This window comes from Nyctibius grandis, chromosome 2 (genome assembly GCF_013368605.1).
Source record: "Nyctibius grandis isolate bNycGra1 chromosome 2, bNycGra1.pri, whole genome shotgun sequence".
NCBI lineage: Eukaryota > Metazoa > Chordata > Aves > Nyctibiiformes > Nyctibiidae > Nyctibius > Nyctibius grandis.
In genome coordinates, this window is record NC_090659.1 from 50,050,060 (window position 1) to 50,065,022 (window position 14,963).

The 14,963-nt window shown below is 43.3% G+C and overlaps 1 protein-coding gene across 1 annotated transcript in view; it reads right to left on the reverse strand.

The window, feature by feature from the left end:
* The window catches only part of GABRA5 (gamma-aminobutyric acid type A receptor subunit alpha5), a 59,311-nt gene extending 44,607 nt beyond the window's left edge, over positions 1-14,704 (reverse strand). The window contains exons 1-4 of the mRNA XM_068420046.1: positions 14,619-14,704; positions 6,127-6,248; positions 4,858-4,925; positions 4,525-4,745 (exon numbers count right to left, since the gene is read on the reverse strand). Of these exons, the coding sequence (XP_068276147.1) occupies positions 4,525-4,745; positions 4,858-4,925; positions 6,127-6,248; positions 14,619-14,704 (497 nt within the window). The remainder of the gene's footprint in view (positions 1-4,524; positions 4,746-4,857; positions 4,926-6,126; positions 6,249-14,618) is intronic.
* Between the last annotated feature and the right edge of the window lie 259 nt (positions 14,705-14,963).

Sequence of the window (14,963 nt, forward strand, 5' to 3'; positions counted from 1 at the left end):
GTGTCATATTTAAAATTCCAAATTATATCAGATGCCTGGCAGTCCTAGTGGTATCAAAACAACAACCCCATGCAATGCTGCAGGCTTTTAAGCTGTTTTAAACTTCTTCACAGCTTTTTTTTTCTGGCATTCTACAGCGAAGTTTATCAGAGATTCTGTCTTTATAGCCAGTTCCCACTGAATGAAAAAATGCAGCTCACTGAGACATGTTGGTTCTCTTCTTAGCCTGAAAAGGTTGCTTAAATCACTGTCCCCATTCTTCAGAATGGTTTCACAGAATAAATGAATTTTATGCTTTTTACAAAATTTATTTCTCAGATAAGACAAATTAAATATCTTTTAAGTTTTTAAATGGAAAGAATAAAATTTTTGCCTCCATTCACAAAGCTATGTTCTATACAATTAGTGAAATATGACGCATATGTGCTAGTGTTTTTTTACCACCGTGCTCTAATTGAAAAAAAAAATAAATAATTTAAAAGTGGAGATAAGGACAATACTCCCCTCTAGGGGTAGAAACAGAATTCGCAACATTCAGTTCAGCAGTGTATCATCGTTTGTAAATCACATTAGCGAAATAAAACAAATAGGGTCTACCAAGTCAAAGACAACCAGAATTATTAAGGTGCTCCCTGCAGAGAACGCTGCTGCCTATGAAATCTGTCTAAAGATCATGTTGGGTTCCTATATTTATGCAGAAAGTTTTTAATACTACATGTATATAGAAGCCCATTTATCAGATTTCCCTAGCAACATATATATCCCATCAACATCTGACCTAGACAACATACCATCAGATGCAATATGCGAAGAGTATATTTTTCTTTACAAGTAAACATATGTGTCATGAAAATGTATGTACTGACAAGTGCTAAAGCTGGAAGTTTGCTCAGCTGATCATACTCAGTATATTTGGAAGTCAAATAAGATGGAAGGTCAGCACCAGCTCGGCTGCTTTCCTCCACTTCGTTCAGGCAGCCAGATGTGAGGTTGCAAAAGCAACTCAGGCATCTCTGTCAATGACAGAGGGTCCAATCCTCCCTGCACGGATTACTCCTACGTACAGTCTGGGAAGATCGCAATTCCTCCTTGGAAACGAGGGGAATGCAGAGCTAACACAGGGTTGTCTCCACATCCCCAAAGCCTGAGAACTGAGTAAGCCTGGTGAGAGCTACAGGAGATGGGGCTCAAGCCTGGTGAGAGCTACAGGAGATGGGGCTCAAGCCCTGGCTAAGACCCAGTACCTTCAACCAGTGCACCACTGCCAAGACAAGCAGCTCTCCCCTCAAAAAGCCCAACGCTGCCTATCTTCTCACGGAAAGCCATGCCAGGCAGCGCCTTTGTGGGGACTTGCAAAGGGCTGGGCGGTAGCTGAAGGGGCTGGCTGCATGTCACGGCCACCTCTGCACAGGTTGGGACCTTGCGGCAGACCATCACTGTGAGCAGTGGGCTCACACTGCTGAAAGGCCCATCACGAAAAACTGCTATCCCTAAAGTAGCACAGCTCCACGTACATTACAAAAGCAGTCTCCTGGCTTGTGTTTAAACAGAATAGCATAGACATTCTTTTATTTTTAAAGTTATTACTTGCAATAGTGGAAGGCAAGCTATTTAAAAAGCTTTGCGCTCCATTTCTTTTCACATACACCATGGTTAGTGGGAATTTATTTCCACACACATGCACACCCACACACAATACTCTACCAAAAAAAAAAAAAAGTTATGTTGCATGTTTTTTAGGTTATAAAAGAATTCTGTGTCTTTCTGTAGCCTACAAAAACATCAAACCCAAACAGCTTTCCTCCTGTGAAAACCAGGGGAAAATGGACTGAGTGGGACGATGAGAAAGTCTGTGTCAAACCCAAATTTTTCTCCAGCTGAATATGCTGAGCACGGCACTGTCTTTTCACAGAATCACAGAATGTTAGGGATTGGAAGGGACCTCGAAAGATCATCTAGTCCAATCCCCCTGCCGGGGCAGGATTGCCTAGACCATATCACACAGGAACGCGTCCAGGCGGGTTTTGAATGTCTCCAGAGAAGGAGACTCCACAACCTCTCTGGGCAGCCTGTTCCAGTGTTCAGTCACCCTTACAGTAAAGAAGTTTTTCCTCAAATTTAAGTGGAACCTCCTGTGCTCCAGCTTGCACCCATTGCCCCTTGTCCTGTCAAGGGATGTCACTGAGAAGAGCCTGGCTCCATCCTCATGACACTTGCCCTTTACATATTTATAAACATTAATGAGGTCACCCCTCAGTCTCCTCTTCTCTAAGCTAAAGAGACCCAGCTCCCTCAGCCTCTCCTCATAAGGGAGATGTTCCACCCCCTTAATCATCTTCGTGGCTCTGCGCTGGACTCTCTCTAGCAGTTCCCTGTCCTTCTTGAACTGAGGGGCCCACAACTGGACACAATATTCCAGATGCGGCCTCACCAGGGCAGAGTAGAGGGGGAGGAGAACCTCTCTCGACCTGCTGACCACACCCCTTCTAATACACCCCAGGATGCCATTGGCCTTCTTGGCCACAAGGGCACACTGCTGGCTCATGGTCATCCTGTTGTCCACTAGGACCCCCAGGTCCCTTTCCCCTACGCTGCTCTCCAACAGCTCTGTCCCCAACTTGTACTGGTACATGTACATGGGGTTTCCTCAATATACCTCTAGCCTGTGGCACCTAATGTGACAATACTCTGTCATGGTGGCAGGAGAGGCACCTCCACAGAGTAACTTAGACTCAGCAGCAAGCTCACCTAGGTCTCGCTCACCCAGGTCTTACTCCGCTACCTGAGGTGGCTCAGCTCATTGCCTCATGAATCGGTGCTTTGCTGCATTTCTTTAATGCTGAAAAACCCAGTTCTTGCACAGAAATAGTATGCCAGCTGTGAATCCGCCACACAACGTAATGTTTTCCTCCATGCTGACTGGTAGCCTGGTCTGGACTTTACTTACACAAGTAATTCACACAGATAATTGGAAACTGCCTCTGCAGCAGTCTCTAGAGTTGTACTAGTGTAGTCCTAGAGGCAGTGAGACTGGTTTCAAGGTCTGCATTACCAATATTTTTGTGAAATACAGGCTTCTCTGATAGTTATTCATTTAAGCAAGTATGTGTATCCTCACATTGTTTCAGGAGTTTATTATTGCAGAGATCACAAACTTGGGGCTAGTAAGAACAGCAATACACATAGCAGAAGAGAAAACGAGAGGGTTTTTTTCCTTCTTTTAAACACAACCTCTACCATCTCTAAGTCTTTATAGCACTAGCGTAGTTACAACTGTGATGCTCTAAAGCTGTAAGGACTTACATAAGGATACCTTACTTCCCCTAAATCTCTTTTCCTTTCAGAAGAATGGATTTAAGGCTAGGTCCAAAATAAATAAATAAATAAATCAGGTCGGAAAAACCTGAAATAAAACCTGGAAAGCTCCGGGTGCCTGCATACAAGAGCATAATCCCCTTGAGTCTCAACAAGTCCTAACCACCTGGGAGCAAGTTTGGGGCTCACCCCCGCAACACGTGGCACCGAGCGGCTGTTGGCTCTGCCTCACAGCAGGATGGGGTGCCAGCGGGACCTCAGCTCCCCCCTCCCTTCGCTGGGGGCTGCCTGCTGAAAACCTGGGCATCTCAGCACCTAACCTCAGGCTCCCGAGCACTTTGCTGCATCTCAGGCACCACTCGGGGCTCGTACGTGAAAAGCTCAGAATAACACTTTGTTGCTCGGTAGGTTTTTCCTTTTGACTCTTTTTCAAGTGTTGTCCGTATGACTACACTCTTGGAGAAAACCCTGTTGAAGATAGACGGCAGTCTTAATTACTACTGGCTAATTACTTTTAATGAGCAAATTGCTGTACACCAATGTGGGATTTGGCCTTAAAAGAATTTCAGACAATCCTTTAACATCACCAATATTATATCTTATATCTAGGTTATGCAATGATGAACCTTGACAGTATCCTCTAATCAGATGACAGGCATGACCCTGAAGACGTGAGACACCGATTTGCTTCTCTGCCAATATAGCATGCCAGCTTTGTTTTCAGGAAAGTACTTGCTAAAGCAGCTTCACAGTGCTGCTAGCTTATTTCATTTATCCCTGTGATGATTTGCCTTTTAGCACTATTAGTGAAACAAAACTCCAATGGTTCAAGATGAACTGCCCCAGAACAAGATCTCAGTTACTGGCCTTGGAGACAGTTCTCCTGCAATCAGCACTGCAGCTACAAATACAAACAGTAAGAGAAAACAGATCTTCATAAAAAAGCTGGATTGAATCATCAAATCTGTTGAGAATATGCCTTGCATTTAATCAAAGAAAGTATTTAAGCACTAGCAGTATTCAGAAGCTACAAATTAATTGGTACTTGTAGGCAGCAATTATGTTTCCCATTTTTCTTGATATTCACATAAATATGTGTGAAAGAGTGGTTGCCCGGCTCTATTAGGAGTGGGGGAAGTGGCGCTCCCCACAGGTATTTTCAGAGCTAGTTGGGAATCAGCATCAGAAGGAATCAACCCCGGTTATTACCTCATGGTATACAGCAGAGTGCCATCATCCTCCAGGCGCAGAAGTTTGTTTGGGGTTGTCATGTTGTGAGCAATAGACTTCTTGCCATTGTGGAAAAAAGTGTCTGGGGTCCAAATCTTGCTGGCGAGCAGGTTGTTAAGAGGGAGGCGTTGCATAGGTCCTTTGAATCGCAGCCTTTCGTCTTTCCAGCTTTGTCGGAAAAAAACATCAATGGTGTATTCCTGGCACAAAGAGACAGTCAAGGTATTGCAGGCTCTGAATAGAAATGACGGTTCCAAAAAGGATATTAACAAGGTAAATACAATGGAGTTGGAGCCACGTGCTCAAACTTACCATTTCTGTGTCTGACACAGGACCAAAACTGGTAACATAGATGTCTGTTTTCACCTGAGTTATTCTCTCTGTAATAAATATAGGCTCTGCGTTAGTAATTGCTTTACGATGCAAATACGTGCTTCTGATGCATTGCTCTCTTAACAATTTCTGAATCACTCAAAATTCCCCCAAAGCTTAAAATTAAGAAGTGTTTGAGGAGGAATTTCATCCCTCATCCACTGCAGATGTCAACCTTTGGGAGCCCAAGCTCTCCCCTTATAATCAGTGGAAAGAAACAGGCCCTTCGAAGGTATGATTCCTCTGACCAACTGGTTTCGATACCTACTATGGGATGAGATGAAGTGTAACTTGGAAGGACCTATTCCCCTCTGCTGGCTTGGGTGGTCTGCCCGATTTCAGACATCTATATTACAGATGTCCAAAGTTAGGTGAAATTAATTCTACCCTCAAGACTCTAAGTCTTTCTGGGATCTTTTCAAATTCAGGACTAATTTAATTTAAGGGCAGAAATTTCAGAAGTTCGTTACATAAGATAGGAGCATCGAGCCCTATTTTCAAGCATCTCTGTGTAAAGTGAGAGGAGAAGGAGAGAAAGGGATGAAAGCAATGTGTTGGTCTCACAAAAGGAAGGGGAGGGGGTAGCCAGATTAAAAAAGGGCCAAGAAGAAACATAACAGATGGTTTGCACATGGGTAGAAGATGAGAGAAATCTGGGGGATAGAGAGCTGAAGGAGGGTTCAACAGGGTTAGGATGGCAAGTAACTATTCACATGTTATGGTTTTAAAATAGCTGCTGTAGAGGTTATCAAAATGACATATCGATACAGATTTGCTGTAGCTGACTAAAAATGGATGGTTTGGGGATCTGTTTCTAACAGAGGTTTTTATCACCGGCATAATTTTATACATGCTGACCAGTGAGGGAACCTTGCAGCAACCTGCTAGCACCCTGTCTCACTCACCTTAGGGAGTACCAGAAAGAAAAGAAACACAAACTGTATTCAATTACAGAAAAAATGCATGACACATGCTCTCCTAACCCAACCTCAGATGACCTCAATGACTGAAAGAAGATGACTTTCAGTGACCTTTGTATTGTGCCCCATTTGCCAGGAGACAAATGTACTTTCTGGGCATCGTTCAACTAATGAAACACAACCCCCTCACCAAGGCCCATGCTGAGAGCAGGCACCCATTCACGAGGGCATCATGTAGATGATGGTCCTGCATAGCAGGGGACCAGCCACGGTGAAGGCGTTATCCTACCTCCCAGTCCCGGGCGCAGTCGGTTGTCGTAGCCGTCCAGCAGACCATCCAAGATCCTGGTGAATACAGTGATGTTATCATTGGTGTCCTCTTTTCCCGATGCTGTTGGCGTTTGTGAGAAGCTATTTTACGCAAATGAAAAGAAACACGTCAAAAGCTGTGCCAGCCTCAAGGGGCTTCAGTTTCAAGGGAACTTTGTGACAGAGCCTTCGAGCCTCTGCCCTCTCCTGCAGCTCCAGCTGAGAGGCACAAGGAGCTGCGGCAATTTCATCGCTGCTATAAGCAATCATAAACAGCTCTCCAGCTCTCCCTGGAGGAGGAGGACCCAAGGAAGGACCCTCACTGTGAAGGTACAGCCCTGGGGCACTGCACTGAGGGATGCCTGAGCCCACTGACCCTCTTACCCAAATGCACAGGGAGATCCCAGTGCCCTGCTCTGCCCCACCTCAGCCCCACCACTTCCCCGGCGCTGGCACATCTCTGGCCCCTGCAGGGAGCAAGGTCAGCTCATGGAGCCAGCAAAAGCTGTTACTGGTTTTTGCCCAGGTTAGCTCTCCAGTCTTTGGGAACTGCATCAGCTGGCAGAGGAGCTGCACGAGCAGCACGGTTTGCTTGGGGACACACCTTCAATTCTGCTTGAAGGTACTCTTTAATCCTTATATGCCAAACACTTTCTAATTTCCACAGTTTATGTAATTTATTCTCAGAACAACGGATGAACTCTAAAGTCATTTGAGGATAACAAACTCCCACTGCATTCAAAAATCCCACCCCAGGTGACTGGGGTATTTGAAAAAAACATGCTGCAGTACAGAAAACACAGTTCTTCATTCCTCCTCTCTCTTTTCCATAAATTAGCCCTCCCTTGTAGTATGCAAATACTACATGTATTGGGCCTCATTCCCTGTCTTTTGGGCCAGTTTTGTTTTTATTCTGAACTCTTTTTTATTTCAGTGAGGTACATACAGAATTATTTCAGATATGGTCCTTTAAGCCCACAAAACATCACTGATCTTTTATTTTAAACTTATCTGCTCAGGTATCCATGGCTCAGACTTAAGAAGCTGCTCATAGCACAGCTATAATTTGCATTTTTAAGTCCATTTGATTTTCATGTAAAGATGCTCAGGAGAATCCCCCTGCCTACTAATGCCTTTGCTTACCTAAAGAACAGACATGTAGATTTATCCATAAGCATGCTTCACCTGCAAGCAAAGAGCATCCCTTAAGACAACAAGTTTGCTCAGACTCAGTGCTTATTCAAGGTTCAGTCTCTGCTGAAATCGCCAACAAATGCTCCAGCTGCGACAGGGCACATCGCCCCGCTAGGAACCGTACCCTGCCTCATGCACTCTGCCAGCAGCCAGGAATCACTTACGCTCCAACAACCTGAACTGGATGTGAGCCAGTCACCCAGAGATAAAAAAATAAAAAAAATCCATATTTACTACCAGTCCCTGGGGAAATAAATCAGTAAATAAACAGAGAACCTCAAAGCATCCCTCTGAATAGCTTGCCTTGCAGACTGCTTGTAACGCATTAGGCTTACCTAACGGAACAGGATTTATAAAAAGAAAGATAAGGGACCTCAATCTGGTTTTACCTGCATAAGGTTTACACTAATGCGACCTCGCTGACACCCGTGTAATGGGTCTGGAAGTTTTCGCTACAGAAGACCTGGCTCAGGGTGAGCTGCTGGTGGCCACGCAGCCCCTCACAGGAACTCCCAGTCCTGCTCCTGTTCCCTTCACAGCCAATGTGCTTCTGCTGGAAAAGGAAAAGATGGCAAAGCCTCTCAGAAAAGGGGAGCGAGGCCGGGTGGTGGGAACATGGGTCCGGTTCCCAGGAGCGCTGGAGCTCATGCAAACACTGGGCCGAGGAGGCTCTTCGTGGCATAAGTGCTGCCAGCACTGCTGCGACCCTCAACAAGCTTGATGCTGTGAGAGCTCAACGCCACCAAGGAGCTCCCCTTTGCTGCAAGCAGAGGCATAGCCGTGAATCTCACCCATTTTTCAGGCCGTCCCATCTCTCTGTGGTCAAAAGACCAAATTAATTCTGTTTTCTATGCTGTGACCACAGCTCTAGCGAGTAACTGAAGCAGACAACATCGTGGACATGTTTTACTATAATAAAAGATAGTTAATCCAGCAGATGTAAATTTGTTACAGGAACATTAGACATCCTTGCAGGCTGGATCATTCAAAAGAAATGACTGTATACTTTTCTGTCGATTGTAATCAAAGGGATTCACTGCGTAAAGGTGAATATTTAGAAGCAGCAGCCTAAAAAATACAAACAGGAGACAGAAGTTACAGGGGTTCTTCCTGTGCAGTGACCATAACTAATGCTTTGGCAAAATCCTAGAATACTATTTTAAACTTTTCTCATTTATTTTAGCTTCTTTTTTTTCCTAAGAAAGAGACATGCATCATGCTGTCTGCCTGCTTCACCGTATCAATGTAGGAACCCATCTTCATTTTCCAATGCATCTCACAAGAAAGCAGAGAGATCAAGCTTCATTTCACCCCTGCAAGTTTCATGAGAAGCACTGACGAGACAAGGGGAGAGCGATCTAAATTAGTGCCTCATTAAGTAAAAATGTGAGGTCAGCAATCATCTATTCCCTCTGGCTCACCGACTGGACCAGTCAGCACGCATGTGGCTCAGAAACAGCCTCAGCAAAACCAGCCCACCTCCTCTCTGCTAATTAAGAGATACGGAGGAGACTCGCGGGGTGATCAGGAAAGATCCTGGCAGAAAAGGACCACAGAGGTAAAATGTAGGTGTTGCAATGGGAGATGGGAACAAGGGATGCCAAACATGGAGCCGGGATTATTGCAAAGGTATGGTGCTGGGGGCACAGGACACAAAGCTTCACTAGTTTCACTTCTCTTGAAAAAAGCTTTTTATTTTTAGTGCTTACGGCTGAATTCAAAGCCGATTGAACTCAGAAGGAAGACTTCCATTGAACTATTTTTGTGGGGATGGGACAAAATATACTTAGTTCTCATAACTGCTCCTCTGAATCTAACAAGAGTAATTGATGCTGCCTCCTTCTATCTCAGCTAAGTATGTCTTTCACAAGAATAGCATACATACCTCAAATACTGAAATAATTTTTATACCTCCACAAAAAAAGCTAATTATTAGATGAAAAAGATGGAGAAACAACTAGGGCAAAGACTCATAAAAAGTCTGCACTTCATCTGCAAAACTGCAAACCAGTTTAGATCTGGCAGATTGCTTCACTCAAAAAAAGAAGACGTCTGATGCTGAATTTCGGCTAAGTGACAATATTATGTGAGGCTGCATTCGTAGCTGAATTACTGTTTGCCATTAATGCAAACGTTACCTTTTCTTTCACAGAAAAGTTAGCGTTTAATTTCTATTTTTGAGATCGCTGGTGAAATACATGTTTTGGAGCAAGTGCTGAGGTTGTCTTTTATGACATAAGACCCTTAAACTGTACTTGTAATGTTACGTGCATATATTAGATACTACAGCTCTACAAATAGAGAGAAAACAGGTGATATCCTAAACTAATTATTTCCACACAGCTAGAGATCAGGTTTTATCAACATATTAGCAAGTAAGCACATTATTGCTTCTCTGCAACCAAAAATGTTTTTATAGCAGACACTTTCAGTTATGGATAAAAATAAACCTAAAAAAGAACCTTAGAAAATGCTAAGAAAATTCAAAGATAATTACATTTAAAGCTCACTATTGAACATAAATGAAACCAACCAGGAATACTTCTCATCACGTTTATTTAATATTGCAATTTCAGAGTGACTGAAAAAATCATAAGCTACAGGAGAGTCCCATCAGCGTAAAATGTAATAACTCTCTAAAGATGCTCAGCTACCTCTTCTGAGGAGTTCATCATTTACTGTTTTAAACATCCCTGTCTTTTTTGCCATCTAGTCAAAATTGTGACAGGTACTATTCATAGCTTAGTTGTAATAAGAGGAAAACCTATGGTAGATATTTCATGATTTTCCTAAAACTTTTTTTAAAAAAAAGTAAGAGACACTGGAAAAATAACTGAGGAATATTTTGTGACTGAAAGTTGTATTTTTTCCCTCTCTCTCTTAAGAGTAGAGTTTCCAATAGCTTGCTTTAATAGGATTGGACTTATACCAGAACTTCAGACAAATTAACAGTTTGTGGAAAAGAGAGTGGAGAATGCACTTGCACACTTTGGATACTGTCAGCTGGCCAGGCATCAAAGAATTTACTTTTCTAAGTTAGCTTCTTACCATCCCTTTCTTACAGATTCTCAAGATACAAAAATGCTGATATTTTGTGAATTTGTGCAATGAAGATTCAATTATTCCACATCATCAGGTTATAAGAGAGGACTCACTGAAAATAATGAAATTTTAATGGTCTTGGCAGATCCTTAAAGAATAATTTAATTATTTATTTTTAGTAAGAATAGTATTAGTGTTAGTATTAGTATTTTACTACCTTCTGGGACTGAGCAATTTGTGAGCAGTGCAATGAAAGCCCAATGTTTTTCACAGGGCGACATCTTATCATCCTGACCCCTTTGCACTTTAACGCTCCTTTCAACATCCTGAACTTCTCCCAGTCATTAAACAGCTCCCAGTATTCTCAGCTCCCCAAGTCACCAACCTGCAGCTTCACTAGGAGGCAACACGTGCCAGGGCTGATCCTGCACCGAGCATGTGCTGGATGGCCTGCAGGTACGTGCCTGCTATTTGGCCAGCCAGCAGACCAAGCGAAACAGAGATGCTGAAGCTGCAGCTTTCTGTTTGGCAGAGGGATTGACTGATGTCTGTGTGCCTCCTCCAAGCGGTTCTAGGTACCCACTCAGTTTTCCAATTATTAAAATTGTGTAATGGGTTCAAAAAGCTATCTGGAGACATGGAGAAGGAAAGGAAAACAGAATAAAAAAAATAAATCAATAAGCATGACTGCATAAGCATATGATAATTCTTACAACATTAGTCTTAAAAATATGAGGAAGAACTCCCTAGCATCTGCAAGTACTTGGAAAGGGATAACCCAGCAGAACTAACTGCCTAGGGTTGCAGAGACTAGCTTGAAATAACAGCCTGAAGGAGAGGTATGTTTAGCCTAAATAGCAGGATTATGGTCTTAGTGATAAGGGCTGTGAGCTAGTGGAAAAGTATGTGAAACTACAGACACACCATGGACTGAATTCTTACAGTGTGAGGAGAAGTCTTGCGTTGGCTACGTTTAATTGGGATCTTCTGTTTTCTGTGTTTGTACTATTATAAATATTATTAGCAGATGGCAACTAAACTGTGGTTACACCAACAACATCCGTCCCCATTGGTTTCGGCTCTCAGACAGATTACTGCAATTGCAGGTCTAAAATGCAAATGCACTGGGACTGCGCGTCACCAGCATGTCCCCAGAGATGTCCCCACAGACAGTGTGGGGCTTGCAAAAAAGATACAGGATGCAGTAAGGTTGGCCGTCATGGGGCTGACCATGTGCTACCTCATCTCAGGGAGATCTTGGTGCAGGCAGTCACCCATCGCACCGACCCTCACGGGGCTGCAACTGTGTGGGCTCCCCGAGAGCCACAAAGTGCGAGATGCTGGGCAGTGCCACAGCAGCCATGGAGTCTGGCAGGACAGGACCCTCCACACACTGATCTCCTTCCTCGACTGATACGCTCAGCCTCACAGCGTCACTCTTGCAGGCATCAGTCTGAAGGGAGCAGAGTCTGGGTTATTTTGCATTCCCACTGACTCCCTGCCAGGAAAGCACCCACGTTCTGCTTGGTTTTGTCAGCCTGACCCTGTGGGCCTTGCACTCATGAAACCAAGACCGAATTCAGTGCAATCCTTCACGTAAAACAAATGAGAGGAATCAGCCTCTTATCTCACCTGAAAATACTCTTCACGGTTATATTTGACTTTGAATTATTCTCTAGCTCTATTACTAATGTTTCCTTTCAAGACAATTGTGAACTATCTTGAAGTACTTCAGTAAAATACCTTAACTCGTTAGAGTATTATACAACTCAAGCCTGAATTCAAGCAAGCTTGAAAAAGCCTTGACTCATGCTGGACCGTTTCTGCAGAAGTAGACTCATAACACTGTTACACCAACAACCGTGGGGGGCTTCGCATCCTCTTCTCATTTCATCTGTATCTTTAAATTTTAATTCAGTGATTTTTCTTTAAATAACTTCTACCAACTATGCCTACAGTCCTTCTCTACCACCTATTGATGTGGATAACTCTCGATAGTCATTCCCCATTTATGTTAAACATTAATCACAGATTTTGCTCAGATTTCTGAAGTAGCCTAGGAGACTGAGATACATAACTCCTGTTTATTTTACCAGGCATTGTGCATCAAAATCCCCCAAGGTGGCTTTGGCTATATCAGCAAAAACTGTATTTATGATTTAATATAAATATGGAATTAGTATGGAGAATCATAGACAAATCTCTGCCCTCATCTGTAATGTCCTACTGTATTTTGCTTTTTTAATTTGTGTTCATTTGACCTATCACTTTTATCTAGCATAGTCCAAAATGCACTGCAACATAACAGTGCAGTCCAAACATGGATGAAGCTAATAAAGAAAAACCTGGTAGCAACAGCAAGTATTATCAGTATTAGATTCTTGCAGTTAATATACCAGCCTATATGTAAATTGTACCGTTCTGTCCTGAAGAGTCAGTCCCAAAGCACTTAGCAAATTACACTCTGATACTGCTTCTGCCTCTGAAACAGAAGAGCTGGAGCATCCTCTGTCTTTTGAGCAGGGTCAAAATTTAGCCCTAAGGCAGCATGTGAATGGTGCAGTGAATTGGAGCTGCTTATCTCTGCAGGCCCAGACTAAAATTACTAGATCAGAAATGGGGGGGTGGGAGGGAGGTTACATGATGATCTCATTTTAGTGCACAGAAGCTTCTTGAGTAACTCGCAGAAAACAAGTGTCCTAGATTCCCCTGACTGTCTTGTTCTGATTATCTGCCAGGTTACAGGTCACACCGATTCCTACCTAGGACTTAGATTCAGTATTTGCTTTGGAGTCAAAAGGGAGAGTTAAACTCTTCTTTTTTTTTTTGCAGCCTAACCTGTCTATTCTTCTGTTAGAGGAGTAACACAGTTAAAAGACCCCACACCAAACAGGTCATCCTCCACTACTGCAGTGTGCTGCCTTCTGCAGGGATGATGGACAATCTGGAAGGACTTAAGGTTATAATGCTCAAGATTTTCCCAATGTGGTAACACTTTGTCAAAATACAATCACGTCAAGACAAGTTTTAAAAGCAGTCCCACACTATCTTCGTTTCTATCACAAAGTCCGGGGAGTTTTGCTTTAGACCACAGTGAAAGCAGGATCGAGGTTTTCCGAGGTGAATAAATCAGTGTGCAGCTCTTTGCGTCCTTTGTAGTGTGCAGTCCTACAACCATTCCTATAAGCCACTGTGGTCACAGCCTTCCATCTGACTACATAGGACACATGCGGGAGACAGGGCTAAGTTTTATGTACAGCATAGACAGTCATCACTCTAAGTTCGGTCTTTCTCCTAGTTCCAATCTGGAAAAAAACACTTTGCTTGAAATGAGAAACTGATTTGCATCTCCATTTTGTATCTTCTTATAGCAAGGAATTGAAGGGTGTGCTTGTGAATCAGCATGTTGGGAGGCTTTTTTTTTTTTTTTATGAAATCATAAATAATTGTTCTCCTCCACAAAAAAAGAATCAACCTACGTTTCCAAAGCACTTGCGAAATGCCTTTTCTAGATTCCATGGCATAGCCCAATTTTGAAAAGTTCTTAAGATCTCTGGCTTTAGGGAAAAACATATAAATAAGAGTTTTCCTTTTGTTTTGTTTTGGTTTTTTTTCCCCTAAGAGCTATCGTGGGAGTATTTCTTGAATATAGTTTTCAGAACATCACCGTCATGAAAGCATCCAAAGTAAAAATAAGGAAACAGGATTCCTTGTTATATGCTTCAGGGAAACACAATTTCTAATTATTCAAGTAAGTTTCAAACTCAGTCATCCTTCTGAGCAGTCACGATCTTAGCTTACTCACTAGGAAAGCCTGTACCAGCTAGCAGCATGCACTGAGTGCTGCTCTCGCAGCCTCGCACTGCAGCCTACAGCCTGCACCTGCCAGGTGAGAGGCAAGGTGCAAGCCCCGCTCATGGCACCCATGGAGGCAGGGAGCACCGCAGCCCCCGGCTGTGCTACACCCAGGTCAGAGCCCTCAGCAGCTGTAGGCCTGGTCTGAGCTCCCCATGCCCACCAAGCCTTCCCGTAACAGCATTACTGGCATAAAAAAACAATACGAGACTGTAAATGTGAGCAGGAAAGCAAATCACTCCCTTCCCCCTGACACCAGCACATGAAGATGAAAGGCAAAGCCCATGTGTTTTGTTCGGCTGCTCTGCACCACACAGAGCCAAGGTTTTTCATTTCCTTAAAAAATCCACAGCAAAAATTCAAACGCAATTGGCAACTCACCCGAAGTGGCTGGCTAAACTCATGGAAACGCAGAAGAGGAAGAAGTTTTTGATCATGATAAAGCCAGAGACCATCCCATTGTCCATTCCAGAGGAGAGGAGGAATGCAGGTGGTTGCTTTGGTAGAGGTGCAGCTGCTCACTATGTTCTTATGCTGCAACAATACAAAAAAAAAAGATAAATTATTACACGGACAAACAGCAGGATAGCCGAGTTCAGCGAGCACTGCATCTTCAGCGAGCACTGCATCTTCTGCTCTCTGTGTTTTTCACAAACTTATCTAGGCTTATGTAAACATCAGCTGTTTATGTAAAATTGTATATCTTCAAGGACATGTTTCACCTTC